Source organism: Rhinopithecus bieti, unplaced genomic scaffold, assembly GCF_001698545.2.
Source record: "Rhinopithecus bieti isolate Rb0 unplaced genomic scaffold, ASM169854v2 scaffold_12667, whole genome shotgun sequence".
Lineage (NCBI taxonomy): Eukaryota > Metazoa > Chordata > Mammalia > Primates > Cercopithecidae > Rhinopithecus > Rhinopithecus bieti.
This window is the reverse complement of record NW_016807256.1, coordinates 274,589-299,846: the sequence shown is the minus strand read 5'-3', so window position 1 is coordinate 299,846 and position 25,258 is coordinate 274,589. Positions and strand designations below refer to the sequence as shown.

General features: G+C 58.9%; 1 protein-coding gene and 1 pseudogene across 7 annotated transcripts in view; one reads left to right on the top strand and one right to left on the bottom strand.

The window, feature by feature from the left end:
* Positions 1–243: 243 nt before the first annotated feature.
* The window catches only part of L1CAM (L1 cell adhesion molecule), a 26,124-nt gene continuing 1,109 nt past the window's right edge, over positions 244–25,258 (bottom strand). Inside the window, exons 1-29 of one of the 7 annotated variants that reach the window (XM_017880756.1) lie at positions 25,232–25,258; positions 14,479–14,662; positions 11,949–11,963; positions 11,270–11,375; positions 10,830–11,032; positions 9,771–9,893; positions 9,504–9,674; positions 9,104–9,215; positions 8,777–8,961; positions 8,524–8,655; positions 8,241–8,384; positions 7,561–7,672; positions 7,281–7,447; positions 7,022–7,178; positions 6,718–6,842; positions 6,520–6,630; positions 6,076–6,273; positions 5,774–5,844; positions 5,369–5,591; positions 4,466–4,581; positions 4,061–4,262; positions 3,850–3,972; positions 3,574–3,747; positions 3,339–3,458; positions 3,076–3,231; positions 2,630–2,764; positions 2,225–2,297; positions 2,116–2,127; positions 244–1,649 (exon numbers count right to left, since the gene is read on the bottom strand). In XM_017880756.1, the coding sequence (XP_017736245.1) occupies positions 1,418–1,649; positions 2,116–2,127; positions 2,225–2,297; positions 2,630–2,764; positions 3,076–3,231; positions 3,339–3,458; positions 3,574–3,747; positions 3,850–3,972; positions 4,061–4,262; positions 4,466–4,581; positions 5,369–5,591; positions 5,774–5,844; positions 6,076–6,273; positions 6,520–6,630; positions 6,718–6,842; positions 7,022–7,178; positions 7,281–7,447; positions 7,561–7,672; positions 8,241–8,384; positions 8,524–8,655; positions 8,777–8,961; positions 9,104–9,215; positions 9,504–9,674; positions 9,771–9,893; positions 10,830–11,032; positions 11,270–11,375; positions 11,949–11,963; positions 14,479–14,554 (3,774 nt within the window). In that variant the 5' untranslated portion in view covers positions 14,555–14,662; positions 25,232–25,258 and the 3' untranslated portion in view covers positions 244–1,417. Of the gene's footprint in view, positions 1,650–2,115; positions 2,128–2,224; positions 2,298–2,629; positions 2,765–3,075; positions 3,232–3,338; positions 3,459–3,573; positions 3,748–3,849; positions 3,973–4,060; positions 4,263–4,465; positions 4,582–5,368; positions 5,592–5,773; positions 5,845–6,075; positions 6,274–6,519; positions 6,631–6,717; positions 6,843–7,021; positions 7,179–7,280; positions 7,448–7,560; positions 7,673–8,240; positions 8,385–8,523; positions 8,656–8,776; positions 8,962–9,103; positions 9,216–9,503; positions 9,675–9,770; positions 9,894–10,829; positions 11,033–11,269; positions 11,376–11,948; positions 12,257–14,478; positions 14,663–20,805; positions 20,932–25,231 lie in introns of those variants that run through there. The other 6 variants (XM_017880757.1, XM_017880758.1, XM_017880759.1 and 3 more) reach the window with 6 other exon arrangements.
* Positions 24,240–25,258, top strand: part of LOC108535057 (putative lung carcinoma-associated protein 10) — a 17,706-nt pseudogene continuing 16,687 nt past the window's right edge.

Genomic DNA, 25,258 nt, shown 5'->3' with positions numbered 1-25,258 from the left:
CAGGAGGCCAGCAGAGGCGAGGATCCTGAGTCCTAGCAACAATGTGACCACAACACCCAAGGGGGCCAATAGCCAGGCCTGGGAGGGTGGGTGGAAGGCCCGGGCCCTGGGAAGGGGCAGGGAAACATCAGGACTGCGTGGCTGGGCCACACCCAGGCCCGCCTGGCAGGTCGCTCCTAGCACCTTCCACAGTGTGACGTGGACAGGGGAAGTAAGTGTTCTGTGAAACGACAAAAGGTGCTCTTGATTTTCAGGTTTTATTTGCCTGTTATAATTCTGATATTATGTACATATATATATATACTTTTGTTTTTTGTAGAGGGCTTATCAGTAGACCAAGCACAGGCATACAGGGAGGCTGTGGCTGCTGAACAGGGGCACAGCAGTGCTGGGAGAACCAATCTTTCCTTTTTTTTTGTCTGTTTTTATTTTTCCTGGGATGGGTTCATCAAAGCTAATTGCTATCAATCCTAGAAACCACCTAGGGACTCGGACATCTGCCTACACACTAGTGGTGTAAAGGGAAGGACAGGGGTACAAACTTTCAAAGTCACGGTGTATTTACATTCCCAAGGTGGGGGCAGGAGGAGGCTGAGGAAGACAATTGTTCAGACAATGGGAAGTAGGGGAGGGCAGGGCTGCTAAGGGGTCCTGGGGAGTGGGGGTGGCTGGAAGAGGCCGGCCGGTGGGCAGTGGGAGGAGGTGTGCCCGCCCCGCAGCCAGGTAGTGACGGAGGCCACTTGGATGTTGTCTGGTGGGTACTGAAGGCAGCGTGTGTTTGGGGCTCCTGAAAGCCGGCTGTGGAGCGGGCTGGGTGGCAGGAAGAGGCGGTGCTGCCAGAGTGCAATGCTGGCGGCAGGGGTGGGGGAACTCTCTGGGCTCTCCAGATGGCCTCCCTTGCCCCTGCGGCCAGCTTGCCCACCTCCCATCCCAGTTGGAGCAGAGATAGCAAAGAAAAGACAGCAGATGGTGGGGACACCGAGTTTTGTCCCCAGTCCCAGCCAGGCTGGCTGGGGAGTGGCTGGGGGAGGGGGAAGGTGCCAACTCTGGTCCTGAGGAGAACCCACCATGTCTGCCCCCAGTCAGGGAGCAAGAAAGACAGCATTTTGGAGACCCTTTCAGGCCACCCCTACTTCTTCTCCCCAAACCACAACCTCTCTGCCCAAATGGGCTGGCAAGGCAGCACCCAAAGGCCCCTGACATGTGGGAGATCTGCCCCCAAGCTGGGGCAAAGCAGCGTGTGCCCAGGAAGGGATGCAGCTGGGTTTTGGCAATAAAGTGGGGACCAGGTGGTAAGAAGGGGATCTGAGGCAGCAACTTCTCCTCTGCCCCAACTCCAGCCTCCCATGGGCCGGCTGGAGAGGAAGGGGCCTCGATCCCAAGGCCAGGGGCAAAGCATCTCCTGTCCTGGACTCCACTATTCTAGGGCCACGGCAGGGTTGATGGGGGAGGTGGCCCCTGAGCTATCATTGCCCCCTGCCGCCTCCTTCTCCTTCTTGCCACTATACTGGCCAATGAAGGAGCCATCCTCGTTGAACTGAACATCCACGCTTCCCCCATAATCGGCCAGGCTGTCGTCACTGCCCAGGGGCTTAATGTCCCCATTGAGCGATGGTTGGCTGCTGCCGAAGGCCTTCTCCTCGTTGTCACTGCGGAGGCACAAGGCAGGTGTGAGTGAGAGCACTGCCGAGCCCTGCAGGAGCCTGGCTGGGGGTGAGGCAGACGCCGCCTGCGTTCCATTTGCTTATCATGCGCTCAGGAAGAGCAGCTCTGGCCACCCTGGCAGGCAGGTCTGGGGCTGTCATCTTTGGGCATTCCCCAGATTCTGGGGACTGTGAGGGAGCAAGTGTGCATTCAGCAGGGATTACGGGGCCTGGTTCCTGTCTGGGAAACTGTCTGGGGCCTCCCTTGGGGAGATGGGAGCAGTGAAGGTATCTGCGTGGAGAGGAGGGGCTGGGGTGTGTTGGCCTCTCCCTGAAGTGAGCTGCTGGGCCTGGGGACTGGGAAGTGAGAGTCCTGTCAGAGCACCGGCAGCCAGGGGACAATGGCACACCAGGTACACATTGTCTTTAGGGAGTCCCTGCTGTTGGCCCCTCCCCACTACCCCTGCCTTACCTCTCCAGGGACCTGAAGTCACCCAGCAGCACAGAGAAGAGAGAGAGGGGGTGAGATGTGAAGGCCAGGGTGGAGCTGAGCGCCAGCACCCGCTCCTGCCCCAGCTCACCTGTACTCGCCGAAGGTCTCATCTTTCATCGGTCGGGCCTCAGAGTCCACCTGGGTGTCCTCCTTATCCTTCACTGGAGACACAGAGAGGGACAGCTTCTTCTCCCACCCCAGCCTGACCTGGGGCTCCGGGCCCCTCTACGCCCTGCACCCGCAGCACTCTGTCTCAACAGCGTCCAGAGGCAACAGGCCTTGAAAGAAACCACTCGCCCCCTGTGGTCCGGCCACCACTTGCCTGTGGCCCCAACCCCAGCCTAGGAGGAGGATCCCCCTGCCCGCCCCACCATGCGCCTGTCGTCTTGTGGGGAGCTCGGAGAATCCAGGAGGCCTTGCAGAAGGGTGGAAGGGGCGAGGTGCTCCTCTCTACCCTCGGCTCCACCCCACTCACGTGGGGCTCAGAGGCTACCTGAGTATTTGCCGCCCTTGCTGCGCTTGATGAAGCAGAGGATGAGCAGGACGAGGAGCAGGAGGATGATGGCACTCACAAAGCCGATGAACCAGCCCTCAGTGGCGAAGCCAGCAGGAGGGAGTCTCACGCGGCCTGAGGGTGAGACACCAGCCCCCCGTGCTGCCGCCCAAGCCGGAACCCGACCTGAGGCCCTGAAGTATGCTCTTAAAGTCGGGGCCCTCTGGGGACTGAGGAGTAACAGGGACAAGGAGATAGGGAAGAGGGCATCTGCGGAAAGGGTACAAAAAGGGGGCTGATTCGGGGACACCCAGATTCTGGGAGGAGAAGCAGACAGGAGCCGTGGAGGGGCCTGGGCAGTAGTGGCCATTCAGGGGACAGAAGGGCATGAATTGTGCAGCCTCCATGCCTCCCTGGCAGGCAATGGCGGGCCCCCGGCGCCTCACCTGTGCCATTGGTCTTCACAGCCATCTGGTGCCGGAACATCCTCTCCTTAAACAAGTGGATCTCATAGTCAGTGTCAGGCTGCAGGTCCCACTGTGTGTAGGAGCTCTGGTTGTAGCTGACATACTGTGGCGAGAGGGAAGCCCCGCCCTTCTCTTCTGCAAAGGCGAGAGGGTAGCAGTGGGGGTGACTTGGAGTGCCAGGCAGCCCTTCTGGCCCAGAGCCCCCTTCCCCACCATGCCCCAGGGCCCCCTTTCACGCTTACCTCCCAAGGCTTTGAACAAGATATGGAACCTAAAGTTGCACTGGCCCTCCTTGGGGACCCAGGAGACGACGCTGTAGTTTTCACCCGCTGTGGCTGAGATGTTGCCAAAATCTGAGATCCCTGGGGGATGCAGGGGCACGAGGAGAGTGTGGCAGCTGCCAGGCAGTCTAAGGCCCTCCCTCCTGGACCCGGCTGGCCAGGGCATCCCTGTTGGCAGGTCATTCCTCCATCTCACCAGACAAGGCCATAGTGCCTCCTTCCCGTACGATGGCTTCACCAGGGCCCTCTTTGGTGGTGGCCTGAAGCTGGAAGCGGTACCGCAGGTGGGGACTGAGATCGGTCAGGTTGTGTGTCCGAAGTTCGGGGTCCCGAAGGTTGAAGGACAGCTGCCCCTTGCCCCCCTCATCCACTGTGGGGACAGGCAGAGGTCGCAGGGGTTGACTGTGGCTGCAGCTCTGCCCCCTCCCCGTGGCCCCTCCACCTCCCTTCCCTGCTGGGGCAGTGCACGCACAGGGGTGGTAGGAGAGTACGTAGCCGGTCAGCACACCGTTGTGGCTGAGTGGGGGCTGCCAGCGCAGCAGCAGGCTGGTGTTCGACTGGCACTCCAGGTGCAACGCCTCAGGGTGGCCAGGCACTGCAGGGCACAGAACCAAGTGGCAGGTAGGTCCTCGCCCAGGTCTGGGGAGGAGGGTACGGGATGAGGCGTGGGGTGCAGGACTCACCTCCCTCTGGGGTGCTGAAGGTGAACTCGCTGGCGGGCCCCAATCCCCGCCCGTTAAAGGCCTGCACCTCCAGGTGGTAGGAGCTATAGGGCCTCAAGCCACTGAGGATGATACTGGTGGTGTTGGCGGGCACCACCACATGGTCTTTGTGGATATGTCTCTTGCTGTGCTTCCTCTGACTGCCCTCCCTCCAGTACGTCACCTGCACATGCGGACAGGAGACCTCACAGGGGCAGAAGGCACCCAGCAGGGCCCCCAGTGCACGCCCCCACCGCCCTTGATGGGGACCCTCTTCTCAACCCAAGTCTTCCAGGAGAGCGGCTGACAGGTGGCAAAGCCCCCTCACCGTCCTGTCACTTTACCTCAGTGATCACCCTCCCGGGCCCCCACACCTTCAACCCTTACATTGTATCCACGGAGGTGGCCCTTGACCTGGGCCAGGTCCACCGGCCGCCACTTGACCAGCACGGCACTTGAGTTGAGGATCTCGATGCCTTCCAGCTCAGGGATTGCCTGGGGATCTGGAAACCACCAGTGACTTGGAAAGAGCCACAGGCTCTCACCCTAGCCCTGAGGCCAGGCCCAAGCCCCCAAACACAGAGATGGATTCGGATGTTTTATGAGGCACAGTGTGAGGAGGAGAGGTGCATTTGCATGGTCTCAAGATCTCTCCCTGGGCTGCTTATTAGTTGCAAAGGTGAAAATCGTAGCTTATACAAAGGAGAAACCATGGCCGGGCGTGGTGGTTCACACACATATTCCCAGCACTTTGGGAGACAGAGGCAGGTGGAACATTTGAGGTCTGGAGTTAGAGACCAACATGACCAACATGGTGAAACCCCATCTCTACTAAATACGAAAATTAGTTGGGTGTGGTGGCAGGTGCCTGTAATCCCAGCTAATCAGGAGGCTGAGGCAGGAGAATCGCTTGAACTCGGGAGGCAGAGGTTGCAGTGAGCCAAGATCGCTCCCCTGCACTCCAGCCTGGCTGACAGAGCAAGACTCCATCTCAAAAAAAAAAAAAAAAGGAGAAACCAGAAAAAAACTTGACCAGGTACTTCAAGTTACCATCTGGTCATGTTCCAGATTCAAGGAAATGAACGAAGCAGCATTGGCTGATACAACTGGAATACCACTGCCAATTATAGAAATGTGAAGTGTGGGGAATTTCATAACGTCGCTCTGGTTATGTAAGAGAATATCCTCACCCTTAGGAAAGGCACACACCAGCGCTGAGAGGGGTGGACATGGGCTGGGGTGGAAGCAGGCGATCTCCACCCTGGGCGAAGGAGCCTGCCAGATACTCACAGTCCTCTCCGGAGTAGCCGATGGTGACCTGGGGCTCTGGTCCCTTGCCCTGGCTGTTGACGGCCTGGACTTTGATCTCGTAGGGCACAAAGGTGGACGTGTTGGACACCACCAGGAAGGGGTCGCTGACAATCTGCTCCTGCCAGGGCCCTTGTGTGCCCTGAGGGCGCCACTGCACGCGGTACTGAACCTGGGGGGCATTCCAGTCCATCCACCGGAGCGGCTGGAGGAGACCAGCAGAAGAGGAGATGGTTGGCCAAGAACACCAGCATTCTTTGGCCCGCCCCCCAGCGCAGACTGGCATCCCCAGACATCAGCCCCTTCCTTTGCACAGCCAAGGGGGAGCAACAGACACTCAGGTCATGGCCTCATGTCCCACAGGCAGCTTAGCCCAGGGACTCTCACCTTCCATGTGATGACCATATTGGTGGTCTCATTTCCTTCCCCCTTCACATCTACAGGGTTCTTCTCCGGGGCTGGAAAGGAATGTATTAACACATCAATGCTGCAGCCTCTTTTGGAGAGCCATGAGGACTGAGGACCAAGGAACAAATGGCTCATTCTGGCACCAAGGGAGTCCAGTCCTCTCACACTCCCCCTGGAAATTTGGAAGCAGAGGAACTTGGGCACGGCACCTCTCTCAGCCCTCCCTTCACAGCCCGGAGCCCCTTCCAGGTGGCATGGGAGTGGGTGCCACCCTGACTCACCTGCCTCAGGTGTGACCACAGTCTCAGAGACGGGGCTGGGCTCCCCGGGGCCGTACTTGTTGATGGCAGTAACCCTAAAGGTGTAGTGGACATAGGGCGATAGCTTGAGGGTGGTAGAGGTCTGGTTTCCTGGAACCTTGCCCAGACTGTACCATTTTTCAGGCGCCATTTCCTTGTCCTCAAATTCAATGTCATATTCTGCCAAGAAGTGAACCAGCAATGAAGTGATTGGCGTGTCGCTTTGGGGGAAGGGCTGTGGAGGGGTTGGGTACAATCTGGGTCCCTGAGTACCCAGGCCAACTGGCATCTCCAGATTCCCATGAGGAACCGTGAGTCCCCCCAAGCCATGTCCCCCCAGGAAGGCTCCAGGAGGAGGGAGGACCCCAGGAGGGGCCAGGGCTGGCAGAGGTGATGGTAGGGTGGCACCGAGCTCAAGTCTCTTACTCTCAATGGGGGCATTGTGGTCTTCTGCAGGACTCCAGGACACGCGCACCTGGCTCTGCGTCAGCAGGTCCAGATCGGACAGCACCAGCCGTGGCACTGGCCCGGGGCTTCCTGAGGGTGGGGAGGGTAGGTGCTTGAAAGGGCCCAGCGATGTGAGCCCCGGCCTTCTGGAGTGGAGGCTTCCACCCTAAGACTTACCCACCACCAAGAGCTGTGCCCTACTCTCCACCACATCCAGCTCGGTGCTAGCCACGCAGCTGTAGTTGCCCTGGTCGCTGTAGTCCAGGCTGTGGATGACCAGGCGCCCATCCTCTATGAAGTACCTGTGGAGGAGCCATGTCTGTCCTTCCTGCCATCTGGGCTCTTCTCCCCTCCCATCCCTGCCTCCTGCCTTCTTTCCCCACTCCTGCCAGAGCCTTCCCCCTCAAAGCAAGCATGAGGCCAGAAGGTCTGGACTTCCAGCTTTTCCCACTCTGCCCCCTTTCACTGTCACTGTCCTCACTTGTCACTGTCCCCAAGCTCCTGGAGGTCTCGGCCGTCCCCACGCCAGGTGATGCTGGGCTGCAAGGAGGGGTCAAAGGAGGCCTGGCACGTGAAGGTCACCCTCGAACCTTTCTTCTCGATTGTGCTGCGGGGTCCCTGCGTGATCTGAGTTGCATCTGAGAGTAATGCATGCGTGAGAAAGTCACTCTGATGTCCTCCAGAGGCCCGGACCCTCCCTCCCAGAGGCACAGCCAGCCATGTGGCAAGGGTAGCCTGACCTTTAACCTTCAAGTTAGCCACAATGGTCACATTGTTTTGGTCATTGGCAGCCAGGCAGAAGTAGTGTCCGGTGTCATTGGCCTGGAGGTCTCGAATGCCCAGAGTCCCGTTGGCATAGGGGAAGAAGCGTTCATCCTGAAGCACTGTTGTTCCATCCTCGTCCAGCCTGGAGGGAGCAGGGCGGGCCTGGCTCTGACTGGATGGCCTGGGCTCCCTGCCCTCCCTGGCTCCCTGGCCACTGGGACAGGACTTTCACCACTACCAGGACAAGACACTCACCACTGAACGCTGGGCACAGGCGCTCCGAAGGCCTTGCAGAGAAGGTAGGCGGTGCTGCCCTGGACGGCCATGTACGTCTGATTGTCCGCAGTCAGGATCTTGGCCGGCAGCTCTAGGGGAGGAACAGTCTTGAGAAACAGGGCAGGACCTGGGGCCACAGCTGGGCCAGGAGCCAGGGACCCTCTGCACGGCTTCCTCAGGCCCCCAAGAGCCCTGCAAGTCTTGCTTCCCTGCTCCCAGCTGAGGCCCCCGCCAGGCTGCGTCTCTCTCTGCCTTCAGACACTGCCCTCTGCCTCAGATGCACCTCTGGTTGCAGCCACCCAACTTTTACGTTATTCCAGACCTAAGTGACAGTCACCTCTCCCCAAAAACCTTCCTGGCCTGGTCCCCAGCCTTCCCTGAGGTTCCAGGAGAGGTGCCACCTGGGCTGGCCTCCGTCACATCCTGTCCGTGGTGAGCCTCCACTCAGTCACAGTGACAAGGCCTTTCCCCTCTTACATCTCCCTCAGCTATCATGAGGCTGAGTGAGATGGCGTGAAGGGTCTCAGCAAGGAGAAAGGCCAGTGCCAGCCTGGTAGGCCGAGGACACGTCAGCTGCCAGCTGAGTCACTCTGGTGGCCTGGCCCAGTGGGCTTCAGGGACAGACTGGGAGTAGGAGGTAAGGAAGGGAGGGCACTCACGGACAACATGGATGTAGGCATTGGCCAGCAGGAGCCCATGCCGGTTGCGGGCCTCACATTGGGTCACCATTGTGTCACTGGGCTGCACGTTGCTCAGGATCAGGGCACCACGCTGAATCCGGTACTTCCGGTCCTTGGCCAACTCTGTGCATGCAGCAGGTGCGCCCATGGGCCCCAGCCCGGCATTGAGCTGAGTTGAGGCCCTTTCTCACCCTCTTTTTCCTCTCCCCCACAGCGCCCAGGGCTCACCACACTCCCCACTCCTGCCTGAGGCCCTGCTCACCCTCCACAGGGATCCCATTGATTCTCCAGGTGACCTCTGGTTGGGGCCTGCCCTGGACTTGACAGTCCAGGCGGGCAGTCTCTCCTGGCCCATATAGATGGTTCTGGGGCTTGTGCAGCCAGTACGGGGCAGCTAGGAAGAAGAGGAAAGCCAATCTGAGCCCGCAGCCGGCAGCCGACTTTTGCCCCAGTGCAGACCCTCCCCTCCCCCATGACAGTGGGCATGATGGGCCACTGTCCCAGGAGGTCCATACCCTCCACGGTGACATAGTAGGCGTGCCGGACACTGCCCAGTGAGTTCTCGGCCAGGCAGCGGTACTCGCCATCATCCTCCTCGCCCACTTTCAGCAGCTGCAGGGTCTTGTTGTGGTTCTGGTAGGTGACACGGTCGGCTGGCATGGGGCCGCTGGGGCGTAGCCATTTGATGGTGGGCGTGGGACTGCCCAGGAGGCAAAGGGAAGAGAGTAGAAGGGAGAGAGAACAAGGCCACTCACCCCAGCCCCCTACACCCCGCAGTGGTCTGAGCTCCCCGCTAGGGCTGCCCCACCCTGCTCTGCCCTGCCTTGGGTGCCCAGACTCACAAGCCCTCGGCGATGCACTCTAGGACCAATGGCTGCCCCTGCAAGGCCACCAGGTGGCTGCTGGAGTTGGTGGGGAAGAGCAGGCGCGGCTTCCTGTCAATCATGCTGTTGGCTGCCAGGAGAAAGTGGGTGGGTGGGCTGCCCACTCTTCCCTCCACCCCAAAATCGCAAGGCTGAGGGACTTAACACTCCAGCCAGCCCCGGGGCCTCTTTTCTTCCTCCGTTAAGGAGAGTGTGCTGTCTCTGCTCTCGACGCCTGGGAAGGGGTCTGGGCAGAGTAGAGGTGGGAGCCACGCTGTTCTTAAGGAAGCCTGGAGTTGTCAGATGGACCTATGTTGGGAAGGGCCATGCCTGAGGGTGAAAGGAGTCAGGGAGAGGGTGCAGAGCCTCTGAGACTCACTGGCCTTGACCCGGAGGTCAATGGGCTCCTTCTGAATGATAGTCCTGGTGCCTGGGAAGTGGGCGTGGCAGATGTAGTCTGAGTGATTGTCAGAGGTGAGCACATTGGCAAAGTAGAGGTTGCCGTTCTGGCCCATCGTCACCCGCTCATCCTGCTTGATGTGCAAGATCTCTGCAGGGGGCAAGGAGGCTGAGGTTATGACCCTGTCCAGGAAGACACCCCCGCTAACACCCCGACCCCATGAGGCAGCTGCTCGCCGGCACCCACTGCTGTTCATCCAGTATATCCGGAGAGGCTCTGCACTTGGGGGAGGGTGGCAAGGCAGAACAACTGACTCCCCTTCCTCCACCTCCACGGGCTTCACTGTCTCCTTTGGCCACTTGGGGGCACCTAGAAGGGACAGACGGGCTGACACTCTCCTCTTGGCCCAGATGGTGCTGGGCAGGAGAAGGGAGGTGGGGCGGGGGGGATGGTGGGCTACCCCGGGGATGGATGAGGGGGCGAGAGGGTCAGGCCAGGAGAAAGTTCACAGAAAAGGAGGCAGACCCTCTGGATACCTTCTGGGCTCATGGCAGAGACTGGCACTTAGGGAGGCCAGGGTGAGCAGGAGGCCAGGAGGCCAGGAAGGGTTAACCCTCCACGGTTCTCAGCTCTCCCTGACCACCCCAGGAAAGGACGGGTTGGGGGAGGCTGAGGCTGAGGTGCAGTGATGGGGGAGGGGAGCTGTGGAGGGATGCAGGAGTCACAGACCCTTCCATCATCCTGACACAGAAACCATGGCAACGGTTCCCAAGGTAACCAGAGGGGTGGGGAGGGGAGAGGAGAGCGCTCAGGAGGCAGAAAGCTCAGGGAGGATGGAATGCGAAGGGAAAACCCCAGGGAAAAGGCGACACAGATCAAGACAGAGCTGTGGGGCAAGAGAAACCAAGTCGGAGGTGGAGAGGGAGAGATGAAGAGCCAAATGGAAAAGCCAGAGAAGAGGGGCCCTGCTAAGGAGTGCGGGTGTGGACAGAGATGACTGCAGGCCGCTCGCCCCTCACCCCCACCACCTTCCCACCCAGCCATGAGGCAGGCACCAGGAAAGCCTGAGGGAGTGAAGGGACATGAGATGACTGGAAGCGCAATGGAGACAGAGACAGGGTAAAGAAGGAGAAGACTGCACAAGAAACAAGATGGCCCAGGGGGGAAGCTGGGGTGGGGTGGAAAGCTGGCAGGGCACCCAGGCCCCTCGCCATGAGACAACCAGCTGAGGGACAGCAGCTTCCAGCCCACACTCCCACATGAACTCCAGGACCTGCCCTCCCTGGTCCCTGCAGCGCCTCGCACCCTCGGCCATGAGTCGGATCTCATGGGACATGGCGGTGCCCAGCTTATTGCTGGCAAAGCAGCGGTAGATGCCCTGGAACCTCTGGGCAAAGTTGCTGTTGTTGCCTGTGATGGTGAAGGAGCCAGAGTGGGGCGACTGGTACACAGTCACACCCAGCTCTTCCTTGGGTTTGAAGTGGACACCATCCCTTGTCCAGCGGAACCTGTGGGCGGAAAAAGGCCCAGAGGCCTGAGGCCCTAGAACCCAACGGGGGCTGGAACAGGCTGGAGGGACAGGTGCAAGCAGTCAGGGCCCCCAGGGGATGGACTGGGAGATGGCAAGGACTTGGGCTGATTAGCAAGGTTTGGGGCTTCTGGGCTTAGAAATTAGGCGGTTCAGGGAGGCACAAGGCCGGGGTCAGTGGCAGGCAACAGGGGCTGAGATGGCAGAGATCACTCACTGCACTTCAGGCTTGCCACTGGCCTCACACTTGAGGCTGATGTCATCTGTGGGGAAGACAACCAGGCGCCGTGGAGACTGTTCCGTGATGACAGGTGGCTCCATCACTGGAGACAGGGTGGAGAGAGCGGTGGTGAGGGTGCTGCCTGGCTGGTGTCATAGCCTCGGCCCCTGTCCCAACGTGAGGGAAGCAGGGTCCAGAGCCCTTGGAGGCCCCATGGCCACAGGGGGACGAATGGAGGGGAAGAACAAAAGAGGCTTGTGGGACATGAAAAGAGGGAGAGAAAGAAAGGGACACATGCAAAAATGTAAAGAGAGGCAGGGACAGAGGGGACAGCCACGGAAGTTACAAAGAGATGCCTGAAAAAGACAAAAAGCGTATGACAGAAAGAAGCCGGGATAACAAAAGCCAAGACATAGAAACCAAGAAGGATAAACCCCAGACGGGGGAGAAGGGACCAGAGAGAATGGCAGAGAGGAACAGTGAGGGTGACAGAGTACCCAGGCTGGGGCAGAGGCAGAACAAAGCCAGCCCTGCACAGGTGAGAGAAGCATATGGTGCTCAGGAGAGCCAAGCAGGACCCGGGCACTCAGGAGGGCGGGCGTGCAGGCTCAGCCAAGGGCCCCCTTACCCCTCTTCTTTGCCTTCTTGGAAACACTCTCACCCCTCCCCAACTTACCGTGGTGTCCTTCATCTGAGAAATCCAGGCAGGCAGCAAGGGAGGGAATGGAGAGAAATACTGACAGGCAGCCCCAGAGTGGAGCAGATGGCAGGGGACATAGTAAGCTTCTGCAGTCCCCCGGTGGAGAGGGAATGGCAGTAGAACAGGCCCTGGCAGTGGCAACAAGGGGGCATACGCTGGGCTGGAGCAGTGGCAGGTCAAGCCCAGGGAGATGAGACAGAGAAATGCCCAGGGGGAGGGGCTGCACTGGATAGACACGGGGTATGTAGCCCAGAGGCAGCCAGGCCATGCCTCCAGCTCTAGCAGACAGGGAGAGAGAAATTCTTGCCTTTAATAAGGAGCGTCCTTGCAGCCCCCTGGCAGGGCCTGGCAGGGCCTGCAGAACTGACCCCACCCGTTCAGGATGCCTTGGAAGGCACCCTCCCCTGCTCCAGCCTGCTTCCCTCCTAATCCAATTAGCACAGCTGAGTGTTTTCAATTACCAGGGCCCAGCCTTCAGAGCCCTGCTGCCCCCTCCCCCTGAAAACTATCCCAAAGGCCCTGCTGCCTCTGAGTTTCCATAGCCTGTGGGGTTGGCACCAGCCCTCCTCTTCTCCCTCCTTCCTCCCAGTCAGTCGCCAAGCTCTCTGGGGCAGAGGCCAGAGCTGCTGCCCCAGCCCCAGGACTCTGCAGAGCACTGGCCAGGGCGGCCTCGAGGAAGGGAGAAGAGGGAGAGAGGGAGCAGCAGGCTGCCTCTGAAAGCTTTGTCTCTGCAGAAGACCTCAGTGTGAAGGTCCAGGGAGGGAGGAGGGGGCTCCCTGGGGACACTGCAGAGGGCCCGGAGCTGGGGAGGGAGATGGTGACAGGGATGACAGGATGCGGAAAGCCAACTAGGTGGAGGAAGCAGGAAAAGAGACAAAGCAGGCTGGAGTGGCTGGGAGGGAGAGATGGAAGATAGGTTCCAACACGGAGGGCCGGCTGCCTGCCACTGCCCACTGTGCCATATCAGGGTCAAGAACAAGTGCTGATCAGTGCCCAGGGCAGCCTTGGAGCTGCCATGGCCTTTGGCCTAGTTCTGTTCTCCCCACTCCCATCTTTCTGTAGAGAATGCACAGCTTGCATTCCACTGTACAGTGTTACATTGTGTATCCACCTCTGTGTCCTCTGTGTCTAAAAGCCTCACTGGTATGTGTTTCCACTTGTGTGGCCTCTCAGTAACTCTGCTCCTTCATCCCTGTACCTGGCTTGTCTTCATGCACCTGTGTGCATGTGCCCATGTGCATCTGTGCCAGGGGAGTCTGCCTGGCCCTGGCCCTCCATGTATGTGCCTAAGGGGCCAGCCTCTTTACCTCCTCCAAGCCCTCACTGCCTCCCAATCCCAGGTGCCTCCCCAGCCTCTCTCTCGCAGCCCCTGTCCCACTGCTGGTACAGACAGTCTTCCCAACCCCTATCCGCCAACTAATCTCTCAGTGACACTGGCCTCCTGCTTGTCCAGGCCCAGAGACAAAGGTGTCAAGGTGAGGCTGAGAAGGGACTGGAGCCTGGTAGCTCAAGAGACACAAATGCCCTCACATATGATGCCTGCCCTGTGACATGCCCCTCACACGGCCTGACAGCTACTTAAAGAGAAAACACCATCACAGTAACACCCCCCACATGCAAGTGTGTACTCACATTCAGTCCCACTCACATATACACATGACCCACTGCAATCAAATGTAGTGATCAAATACCTCCCAACCTCCACAAACCTGGCCAGTAAGTAACAGAGTGACTCACACAGTTACCCATGTAAGGAAGTCAAAATCACATTCACGAATATCTACACTCAGTCAATCACAAGAACACACAGAAATACACAGTGTATCCATGCTTAGTCACAAACCTACGGCCACACTCCCCAACATCCACTCACCTGCTTTGCCCCCAACAAATGTTACAACCATAGACACATGCTCCAGCAGCCCTGCCCCCACACCCACCAAATAACTACACAAGAAAAGGGTCCAGAAGGCTGCTGAGCTGGGACCAGGGTTTTTCAAGCCACCTTTTCCTGTCTCAGTTCAGAGACAGGGTGGCAAGGGCCCAGGAGGAGAAAGAGAAACGGGGACAAGACTTGAACACAGGCCTTTGCACAAACCAGCTGAGGGCTGGGACAGCCCCATTCTCCTGCTGCCACACCCCTGTAGTGGGGGATGGAAGCGGAGGAGTCGGAGTGGGGCGGGCAGGGATGGGGCGGGCTAAGGAGAGCATGGAGGAGGCCCAAGACCTGGTGGCCGTGTGCCGGGTTCGCTGTCCCTGGTGCTGAAATCGCCCCGGCCGGCCGCGCCCGTCCCTGTCCATGGTGCTGACACGCCCCGCACCTTCTACCCTGCCCTTCTCTCCAGGGGTACCCAACGTCCTGGCTATGTCCTGCCCACCCCGTGCCCAGGAAAGGCCAAGGAGAGGAGTCAGAGTGCGGAACAAGGTGAAGGTGAGGAGGCAGAAGATAAAGAGGGGCCCAACATAGCGGTGAAGGGAGGCGCCCAGGTTCCCTTCAGCTACTCACATTCCTCGGGGATCTGGATAAGCAGGCAGGGGCTGCAGAGGAGAAGAGGCCACACGTACCGCAGCGCCACGACCATCTTTCCCGGCGGCACCGCGCAGCACAGCCAGCCGGGCTCGGTTCAGGCTCCGGCAGCAGGGGAAGGGGTCTGGTGGTCGGCTTGGGGTGGGAGCTGGGAGTGGGGGCACTGGGAGAGGGGAGAAGGGAAGGGAAGGGTGGGGGAAGAGAGACGAGAGAACGGAAGGACGTTAGTGACTAACATCTGGGTAAGCCCGGGCTCTTGGTCCCGCCCTCAGCCCCGCCCCCAGCTGGCCGGCTTCTCCAGCCGTCCCCTCCCCATCCGCACCCCTCCCCACCTTGGAGGGAGAAATCTGGAAGAGATAGCCCGGGCTGGGCCTCCAGGTTGCCTTTTATTCCCTCTCTACTCCCTGTCTGCACCTTTCCTGCCAGCTGCCTCCCCAGCACCAACTTGTTGCCCCATCAGCTCCCCTGTGCATGGCACAGGCCACTGTGTGCACACCATCCCCGTATGTGTCTGCATGTGCCTGTGAGCAGGTGTCCGTGGGCATGTGTGTGGTTGTAGATCTGCATGCAGGGAGTGAGCTGAATGTGAGCTGGTATTTCTGTGGCGTGTTTTCTCTGGGAGGGGTTGCACTCATGAGTGGGTGTGTTAATATGTGTGCCTGAGGGAATCAACACACAAGTCTGCTAGCTACGTGTGTCTTTCTGTGTGTCTTTATGTATCTGTGGGGAAGAATCCCTGTATCTATTATCTCTGTGTGCACATATATGTAGAGAAGAACTCTTCTTGCACTCACATTGCTATAGCTTTCAGAGCCAACTGATGCCTGGGTGCTGTACAGCCCTAAAAAGCTAATGGGGGGCTTGGGAAATGGGATAGAGAAGGGAGGAAAGTGGCCCAAGATGGCTGCATTTCACAACATAGTTTCAGGAAAATGAAGAAAGAATGGAGAAAGGACCAGGCGTGGTGGCTTATGCCTGTAATCCCAGGCTGAGGCAGGTGGACCACTTGAGGACAGGAGTTTGAGACCAGCCTGGCCAACATGGTGGAACCCTGTCTCTACTAAAGATACAAAAAAAAAAAAAAAAAAAAAAAAAAAAAAAAAAAAAAAAAAAGCAAAGAAAAGAAATTAGCCGTAGTGGTGGGCGCCTGTAATGCCAGCTACTTGGGAGGCTGAGGCACGAGAGTCACTTGAGCCTGAGAGGCAGAGGTTGCAGTGAGCCAAGACTGTGCCACTGCACTCCGGCCTGGGTGATGGAGTGAGACTCTGTCTATAAATAAAAATAAAAGGCTGGGCACAGTGGTTCATGCCTGTAATCCCAGCAATTTGGGAGGCCGAGGTGGGTGAATCACCTGAAGTCAGGAGTTCAAAACCAGCCAGGCCAACATGGTGAAACCCTGTCTCTAGTAAAAATACAAAATTAGGGCCGGGCACGGTGGCTCACGCCTGTAATCCCAGCACTTTGGGAGGCTGAGGCAGGCGGATCTTGAGGTCAGCAGTTTGAGACCAGCCTGGCCAACATGGTGAAATCCCATCTCTACTAAAAATACAAAAAAATTGGCCAGGCATGGCGGCACGTGCCTATAATCCTAGCTACTCAGGAGGCTGAGGCAGGAGAATCATTTGAATCCAGGAGGCGGAGGCTGTGGTGAGTAGAGATTGTGCCATTGCACTCCAGCCTGGGCAACAGAGCAAGACTCTGTCTCAAAAAGAAAAAGTTAGCCTGGTGTGGTGGTGCATTCCTGTAATCCCAGCTACTCGGGAGGTTGAGGCAGGAGAATCTCTTGAATCCAGGAGGCTGAAGTTGCAGTGAGCCAAGATCACACCATTGCACTCCAGCCTGGGCAACAAGAGAGAAATTCCATGAAAGAGAGAAAGAAAGGAAGAAAGGAAGAAAGGAAGAAAGGAACAAAGAAAGAAAGAAAGAAAGAAAGAAAGAAAGAAGGAAGAAGGAAGCCTTCCCTCGAGAATTGGTGTGGGAGATGAGAGGAGGAAAACAGCCCCCCTGCTGCTCCTCAGCCCCCTGGGGGGCAAGAGAGGCCACTGAGGCCTCCTCCCTTCCAGATGCTCCAGGTTAGGGTCAGGACAGGGGTCAGGACAAGCTCTGGGACATTTTCTTTTTTTTTTTGAGACGGAGTCTGGCTCTGTCCCCAGGCTGGAGTGCAGTGGCCGGATCTCAGCTCACTGCAAGCTCCGCCTCCCGGGTTTACGCCATTCTCCTGCCTCAGCCTCCTGAGTAGCTGGGACTACAGGCGCCCGCCACCATGCCCGGCTAATTTTTTGTATTTTTTTAGTAGAGATGGGGTTTCACCGTGTTAGCCAGGATGGTCTCAATCTCCTGACCTCGTGATCAGCCCGTCTCGGCCTCCCAAAGTGCTGGGATTACAGGCTTGAGCCACCGCACCCGTCCAGGACATTTTCTGTGAGAGTGTTTCTGACACTTCTTGTGTGTCTCAAAGTCCCAACTTCTAGGTCTTTGTCTGAGTCTTCAGAGCTCAACTGCTGCATGTGTCCACCCCAAACCCAAGCCACACCAACCATGTCCACATCCACCTACAAGTAAGAGGACCCAAAGACTAAGGGTCTGAAAGAGGGGGCTCCTCTGACAATGACAAGAAGAGGAAACAGACTCCCAAGTGGCCAGACCACTTCAATTACAAACAGGAAGTGGTTAAAGTGCAAGTGAGGCAAGAAAACGTGTTATTAGGTGACAGAGCTTGGAGGCTAAAGTCCCAGACTGGATGCTTTCATTTAATCCATACTGCACATCCTCCCTCTGCCCAGCCAGGACCTTATCAAAGTGGGTACCGAGTCTCAGCAGGAACACTGAAAGGATGGTAGAGAAGTCAGCCATGCTGTGCTAAGGCTCTGGGCCCTGTCAGTTTTGTGTAACAGAGTCACCCAAGAAGAGCTGTGAATGCAGCAGATCCTGTGGGGACTCTGGGCAGGAGCTTGCTGCAGAGGGTGGTGGAGAAGCAGCAGGATGGGTCAGCATGCATGGCCTGGTGGCCAAGAGATGACTTGGAGGGTAAGAAGTGTGATTCCCAACCTGCAAGAGCTGGACCAGGGCCCAGAAGGGAGGAGCAACAGTGGATCTGTTCCACCCCGGCCTCTCCCCACAAAGCCAGTGGATCAGGGGAGGCCCCAGGCAGCACTGGCCTCAACTTCAAGGCCTGTAGGAGCAGTAGGAGACTCAGATCAGAGAGCAGATGATCAAACAGCAGCCTTGGGAGCTCTGAGCATTGGTCTTAGGAGGGGGAGGGGAGGAAACTGGAGCAAGGAGAAGCTCAAAGAAGGGCCCTCTTGCATGTCAGAGGCTTGGATGCTCTGGAGGTTGATGATTTCTGCCACACAAGTTCCTCTATTTGTCCTTCGAATCTAGAATCCTGGAATGGTGTGTGGCATGTACACTCAGGGGAAATACAGTAACCCCAAATCCCTGGTCCCCACTGCCTGCCGCATCCCGGCGCTATCTTATCTTCCCACAGACTCATATCCAACTTCTTTTTTGGTCTCCCAATATTTGCCACCCAGCTTTCCACCGCCCTGGGCACTTGGAGACAGGCAGGAAGCAGCCAGAAGGTTGCGAGGCATAACAGCTGGGAGGGGGCGCTCCCTCTTCCCCTCCCACTGCTGCTGGGTCTCTGATCTCTCACCGTTCCTCAGGCAATTACAGAGCAAGCGGCTAGGGTTGTCAGCTCAGCAGGCCCTCTACCCCCCACCAGCACCACCAAGGGCAAAGGAGCGGGGAGGGGGGGTGTTCCACAGATGGAGCCAAGGCCGGGTCTGCCAAGGGTAACAGACAGAGTGAGAAGAGGCAGGAGGCAGCAGGAGACAAAGACAGACGTAGGAAGACAGCGCTAACCACGATGGAGACGGTTAAGGAGGTGGGGAAATTCAGAAGCGGAGACCCAGGCAGCAGGGAAAGGGAAAGAAGAGGAAACCGGAGCACAAAGGGTGAGAGGCAGCCGCAGAGAGCGCTGCTGAGGAATGGCAGAAAGAGCGAGAAGAGTGAGGGGTGGGGGTGGGCGTGTGCACGTGCGCGTGCGCACAGGCCGCCTGCACAGCGTCCTTGTCCCTAGGGGCTGTGCCAGGCAAGGGGCGGGGAGGAAGGAAGATGGGCCTGGGTCAGAGGAGGGGCTTCCCAGTGTGGACGTCATGCTGGCCTGGGAGCAGGGTAGAGACAGACAGAGGGTGGAGAAGCTGTGAGCTGGGGCCGGAAGAGCCTACAAAGCCCCACGCAACAGAGCATCAAGGCCCTGCTCACTTGTGGCACTGGGCAAGGGACAGCCGTGAGACAGGATGAATGGTGCACTGCTGGCTGACCCATGCCATGCCAGGGAACAGGTGGTGGGTTTCCTGCTGTGGGTAGAGACGGGAGAGGGAGAAGCACCCAGAAGATCCCAGGGAAGCCTTCCAATATTGCTGCTGGCTGGGAGTAAGTGGCCACCTGGCTGGAGGAGACGCACATGTGTTAGGCCAACAGTGAGCATGTGTGACCATGCACTGAGTGGACAGTAGCCGCTGTGCTGGGGCAGTTGAAGGTGGGGCCGTTCCTGAGTAAGTCCGGTCCCAAACCCATCCTCCCTGGTGGGAAAGGACCAGGGAGGCAAGGGTCAGGCCCAGCAGCCTACAGGGAGGGGTTCAGCCCCAGAAGAGCCTCGCCCCATCCCACCCTACCTGGCCTCCCACTATGACCGCAGGTCCCTCAGGGAGTCCTCTGTCCTCTGCTCCGAAATGCTTGCTTCGGTCTGACGGGAAGCAGCTTGCCAGGGAGGGACCTGGGAGGTCGTGGAGCCTGGCTAGACCTGGGATGACTGCTTCCTCTCTGAAAACACACACACACACAAACACACACACACACACCATCACCACCACCACCACCACCACACACCTTGGGAAGGGAACCTCCAGCGGTGCCCTGCACACCTGCCTGTCAGTTCTCAGGTTCTGCCTGGAGTTCCTCTCAAAGGAGAAGCAACAAGAGGGCCCTTCAACAGCACAGCAGAGATTCCCCAGTTTCTCCTGCCCTTGTCTTCTGGGGACATGGTGCCTGGTGACCCAATGGGCCAGAGTGGGGGTGGGGCTGGGGGCTCAGCACAGGGCACATGACAGGGTCAGAGTGCGGTGCTAAGCCCATATGCTTGCAGGTCTGGGAGCCTGGGGGTCTTTTGTGCCTGTTGGTGTGTATATGATGCTGTGGGTGTCACTTACACCCCTTGCACTGTGTCCCTTTAAGGCTCCCGCTGGCCCTCCCCCTGAGGCTGTGGCTGGCAGGTTTCTATGGTGATGCAGCCCAAGTCCCTCGGTAGCAGAGGTGGGGGAGCCAGAGGTGAGGAAGCCAAGGAAAGCCTTGTTATGTGTTATGTAGACAGCACATAAAGGGGGTTGCTCCAGGGAGCCCCCACAGGTACCTGTGGGCCCAGAAGTCCTTTATGACTGCTACTTAGTCCCTGTACTCCCCACCTCACCCCTCCCTAAGGGGTACCCCCCAGAGAGTGAGCCTTCAGCCCCTCATCTCGCCTGAGGCTTTAGTCTCCAAGGCAACTACAGCTCACCTGTCATGGACCATTCTCCTTAAAAGATGGGGAGAAGAGACAGAGGTTTACCCTTTGTGGGGGTGCAGGGAGGACGATCTTGACTACTGGGAAAGGGAGGGAGGAGCCCCACTCCATCCCCACAATCACATCCCTCTGTGGTCTGTTCTATTAAATCAACCCTCAGCGTGGACTTACCACATACCAGAAAGTCTCATGAGCACTTCCACGCACATCCACTCATCTCCTCCCCAGATTTGCCCCAGGGAGGGAGGTGCTATCATCATCCCCATTTTACAGATGAGAAATGGAGGCTCAGAAAACTGGAAACTGTGTCCAAGATCACAGAGCTGGCACTGGCTCTCAGCAGGGGTGGGGTTCAAGAGGGCATGGTGGCTCCCCAAGTTGCCTCTCAGAGGCTCTGGCATCCTAATATGTGTGCCTGCTAGGCTTCCCAGGGGACCAGTGGCCTGAGCAAGGATGGCCTCCAAGCCATCCTGCCCCACGGGGAGGGCTTATTTGCCAGGCAGATGGCAGGCAAATGTTGGGGGCAGGGAGTGACATCTTGGGATGGAGGCCATGCGGAAGAAGGATGTGATCAGCATCACGTCTCAGCACAGGGCTGAAGCCCGACACCAAACAAACCCCCAAGTCCCCCACCCAGGTACTCAGGCCAAGAGAAGGCCAACTCCTTTCCCTTCTGGGTTTGGGGACAGGCTGGTTTCTTGGTCCCCTCTTCTGCTGTCTGGAATCTGGACTTTTTCTGATACCTTTTTTGCAACCAGAGGCTCCAGAACCCCTCCCAGAGAGGCCCGTCTCCAATCAGCACTTAGGGACAGCAGTAGACTCATTCTTGTGTCGAAGGGGATACTGATGCCCAGCAGGCGGCAAGGCTTCAGCCTCCCAGACCCCTAGAAGGCCAGAGAAATGAGGTGGCAGCAAAAATAGGGCTCCTCTCAGGCCCCAGGCCTCCTCAGTGAGCTAGTACTAGAGAGGACTTCAGGGGTCAGGCCAGAAGGAACAGAGTGCATCCAGTTCCTGGGGCTGTGGCCTGAAAAGCAGAGCAGGGAGGGAGTTGAGCCTGGGGCAGGGAGAGGCCCTGGCCCACATCAGTCCTGGAACACCTAGCCTGTGTTGGTTTGAGGGGGCGGAGTGGAGGTGCCTGGAAACAGCTCAGACACTGCCAGGCCCCACCGGCCCCCTCCAGAGGCCCCACTCCCAAACGGTTAAAGGGCAGAGGGGACACAGGAAGCCCGGGGGCAGACAATGGAGCCTCTGTGATCCCCAGGGCTTGGGCATTCCTAAGTCATGAACACAGACGCAGATGGCTGGGGGAGAGGGCCACAGGGAACCCCCCTCCACTGAAGCACAGCCTGGGTTGGCCAGAGACTCTGTCCCCATATCATGCAGCGCTGCTTCCAGCCACTGCAGCCACCACCCTCAGCCCCACCCCTTCCCAGCACAGGCCCTGTTGGGGCATCTGAGGAGACCCACGTGGCCACATGACAATATCTGTGTGCATGCTGGCTCATGAACACACACATGCATGCAGCCAAATATATGGCCCCACCCAGACAAACAGGAATACTGGAAGTTACACACACACAAATACACAAACACAAGCAGAGACACAAACCCCACACATGCAGATAGGAAGACTGCCTGGCTGGAGGGCTGGGGGCGGAGGGGCTCCCGGGACTCAGTCCCTTTCCTTCAAGCTCGACTCTCACACCCACACTGGGATGGACGGGCTCAGAAGTCCTCCTTGGCCAAGTGCATGGAGCCCAGGACGCTGCCACCCTCCTGCCCCACCCAACCCCTGGCCCACGCAGTTGCCCCTGCTGGGCATAAGGGCCAGAGATGAGCAGGAGCTGCTGACCGGCAGTGGCTGGGCACTCCCTCCGCAGCTTTCCAACCTGGGAAGAACAGGGGGGCCTGGGGAGGGGGCCACTGGACAAAGAAAAGCTTCTAGAAAGAACAGCGGCCAGACCCTTCCCGGCTCCTCCCTCTATTTCCAGCCACAGCCTTCAGGAAGCCACAAAGACCCTGTTGATATCTGGGGAAGAGGCAGGCTGGGCAGGCTACCTCCCCCAGTGCTTGTCTGGCTGGTACTCACCAGGCACCCCCCTTCCAGCCTTCCACTCAGACAAGGCCCCCATGGGGGGTCTGGGCCCAACCCTAAGGCATAGAGTCCAGCAGAGGGGTGCTGAGTGGCTGCTGGACAGGGCACAACCTCAGGGCCCTCAAGGGTGAGGCAGGGGCAGCTGGGGGGCACAGGGAGAGGAGCAGAGTGGTGGAAGACAGACAAAAGGGTAAGCAGAGAGATGGAGCAGAGCCCTGACAGGAAGGGGGAAGAAGGGAGGGAGGGCCAGGCAGGCAGAGGCAGAGGGAGGAGACAGGGAGTGGTGTACCCCATCCCTGGCAGCAGCAGACTTCTTCCTAGAAGGAGGGGGAAGGTGATGGCCCTGGGGGTGGGGCGCAGGGAGACGTGGGAGGCTTCAGAGGAGAGAGCTGCGGGGCGGGGGAAGCAGGAGAGGGAGGTGTCTGGGATGGGCCAGATCAGAGCAAGTAAGAGCGACTGTGAGGGCAGGGATGCTGCAGGCCCATTCCAGATGGCCCCACCCAGGGACCCAACCCCAGCCCATCGTGGGGGCAGAGGACAGGGCAATGAGCACCCTGCTGGGGACCCTAGAGGGGCATCCAGACCCCCTGCCTCCTCCACTGTCTGAACCACGGGGATGGGGGGCACGGCCCCACTCATGCCCACAGAGGGAGGCCTGGCAGACCAGGGGCTTGGCTGGGATCCCCATCCTTGCAGACTTCCTCACAGGACCCCACCCCTACCCCGTGTTCTCCCGTGAACGTGCCCTCCTGGAGCCTGGGCCACTCTGCAAGGCCACATCACCCTCACACCCAGAAAAGCACCCAGTTGCAGCCATTTCGAGCTTTGAAAGGGATCTTGGTGATCAAGGAACCTACCCCCATGGGAAAGGGACTGACTGTCCCAAGTCCCTGGGCTGGGGGCTGGCCAGTATGGCACACAGGCCTGTCTCCTCAACCCTCACGGGCCAGTCCTGGCCAGGTGCACGCCAAGGAAGGCGCCAGCTGTAGGTCCAGTGGTGGAAAGGGCTCAGACCTGGGAGAGGTCGATTGGGGGCACAACCTGGGCACCCTGCTCACTGTAGCAGCCTTCAGGCCAGGCCCTTCCTCACTCTCTGCCTCCCTTTTCCCTTCGGATAATCATCAAGAAAAAAAGAAAACAAGTGACACCCCATGAAGACAGGGACGATGCTGGTCCAGTGTGTCACTGGCTCTTCCATGGGCAGCCCAGAGCCTGGCCCAAAGGAGCACTGGCAGTGAGCAGCTGCCCAGTACATGCCTGCCCATCGCTGGGATGCTTAGCGCCCAGGTAGGGAAGCTCTTCACTGGTTGCAGGGCAGGGGACCCCGCCACCTTGAATCACTGATTGTCCTCCTGATGCTCAGCAGGGGGCTGGCAGGGGGGAACGGGGGGAGGAGCCTTTTAGGAGTGTGGTGTAGCAAACCAGGGAGGCTGGGGCGTGCTGAACGTGTTTCCCTCTTGGTGATCAGATCACCAGCGATTCTTAATTCCTTTTGTTCTTTTCTGTATATTTCAAGTGTCCTACAATAAGATGTATTATTTTTGGGATCATACACACACAAACATCAATAAATATGGAGAGAGACTCAGATGCAGCAGAGAGAAATGACCAGGAGCCAGGGAGGTGGGAAGGTCCCAGACCCAACCCTGCCCCGAACTTCCCATGTGGCCAAGACAGCTGAATCCTCAAAGGCTCTGGGGCCCACAGGTGTGCACATGCAGGGCTGCATGGGAGCTGTGCCAGGGAAGAGGCCGGGCTGGGCCAAGTCCCACCACCTGCAGCAAGGAGCCGATGGGAGGGGAGAGGCCCTGGGGAGGCCCCCGACTCAGAAAGATGACACTGGGCAGCAGCCCCCAGGGAAAGAAGGGAGGACTGCACTGATTTACGTCAGGGCCACGTGAGTCAGCAGAGATGGCACTGGGCTGCCCCGATGCCCCTGCCCTCAGGGTGGGGTTAACAAGGGCAGGGTAGGGGGGTGCCAGGACCCACTCCTTCTGGGGAAGGGGCAGATGGCTCTAGGCCTGCCTTCCTTAAAAGGGCAGTGATAGGTGGGGGGGGGGTCCAGATACCCTGTCGGGGGCAATGGATTGTAGTACGTGTTCTTTGCAATCACTGCCAACCAAGAGGCCCCAAAAGTCTGACCTGGAAAGGAAGGAATAGGAATCGCTGACCCCTCCCATAACCGCACAGAGATGGGAAGATGTGGCAGTGGGCAAAAGACCTGCAATGCGCAGGAACCGCCTGAGCCAGTGAGGCCCACCTTCCTCACCCCGACCTAATGGACCCTACCTGATGGACACCCATGCACGGGAGGCGCAGCAGTGTGTGCCCGAACCGACCTCACCCACTGCAGCCCTGACTGGCCACAGAGCCTGTGGAAACGGGCTCCAGAGATGCCCTGCGCCTCCAGGGAGGAGCCCCTGGCTCTGCGGCAGGTTTTCAGGTGAGCCCGGAGGAGCCCAGGCTGGGATTTGGAAAGAAGGAGGAGGAGAACAAAGCCCCCCCAACCTTGGGGCGGAGGGGCAGGCAGCGCCCAGTCCCGTTCACTCCCTTCCCCCTATTGCAGGGGCGGCTTATTCCAATCTCCCCTCACCACGCTGTCAGCCGGGGTTTTCAACCAAACTGGGCTCTCGGCTGGGGATGAGGGGGCAGCCACGCCCAGGGCCACACCCCACGGCGGCCGGTGGGAGAGCGCTCGGCCCGATCTGGCTTCTTTTCTCAGACAAGCATACATGCACAGGGACCCGCCAACTTCAGCCCCCGCCTGCCCACACAGACCCTGCCTGACGCCCCCCGCCCTGTTCTCTCGCCTAGGCCAGCATATGGGGCGCCGCCCAGGTACCCTTCACCTGTCGGGCTCGGGCACCCGGCCTCCCTCCCCCGCCCCACTCCCGCCCGCGGTGCCTGGAGCCGGACGCCCTGTATGGGTGGGGCTCCGTCAGCAACGCCGGTTACCGCGGGCCGGACCGGGCCTGGCGGCGCTCCCTGGTCCGTGCACCCCGGGCAGAGTGGGGTGAGGGGCGCCGGGGATCGCGGCCGCGGCCCGGGCGCACGGGGAAGCCAGCCCGCCTTACCTGCGCTGCGGCCACCGCTGGGGCTGC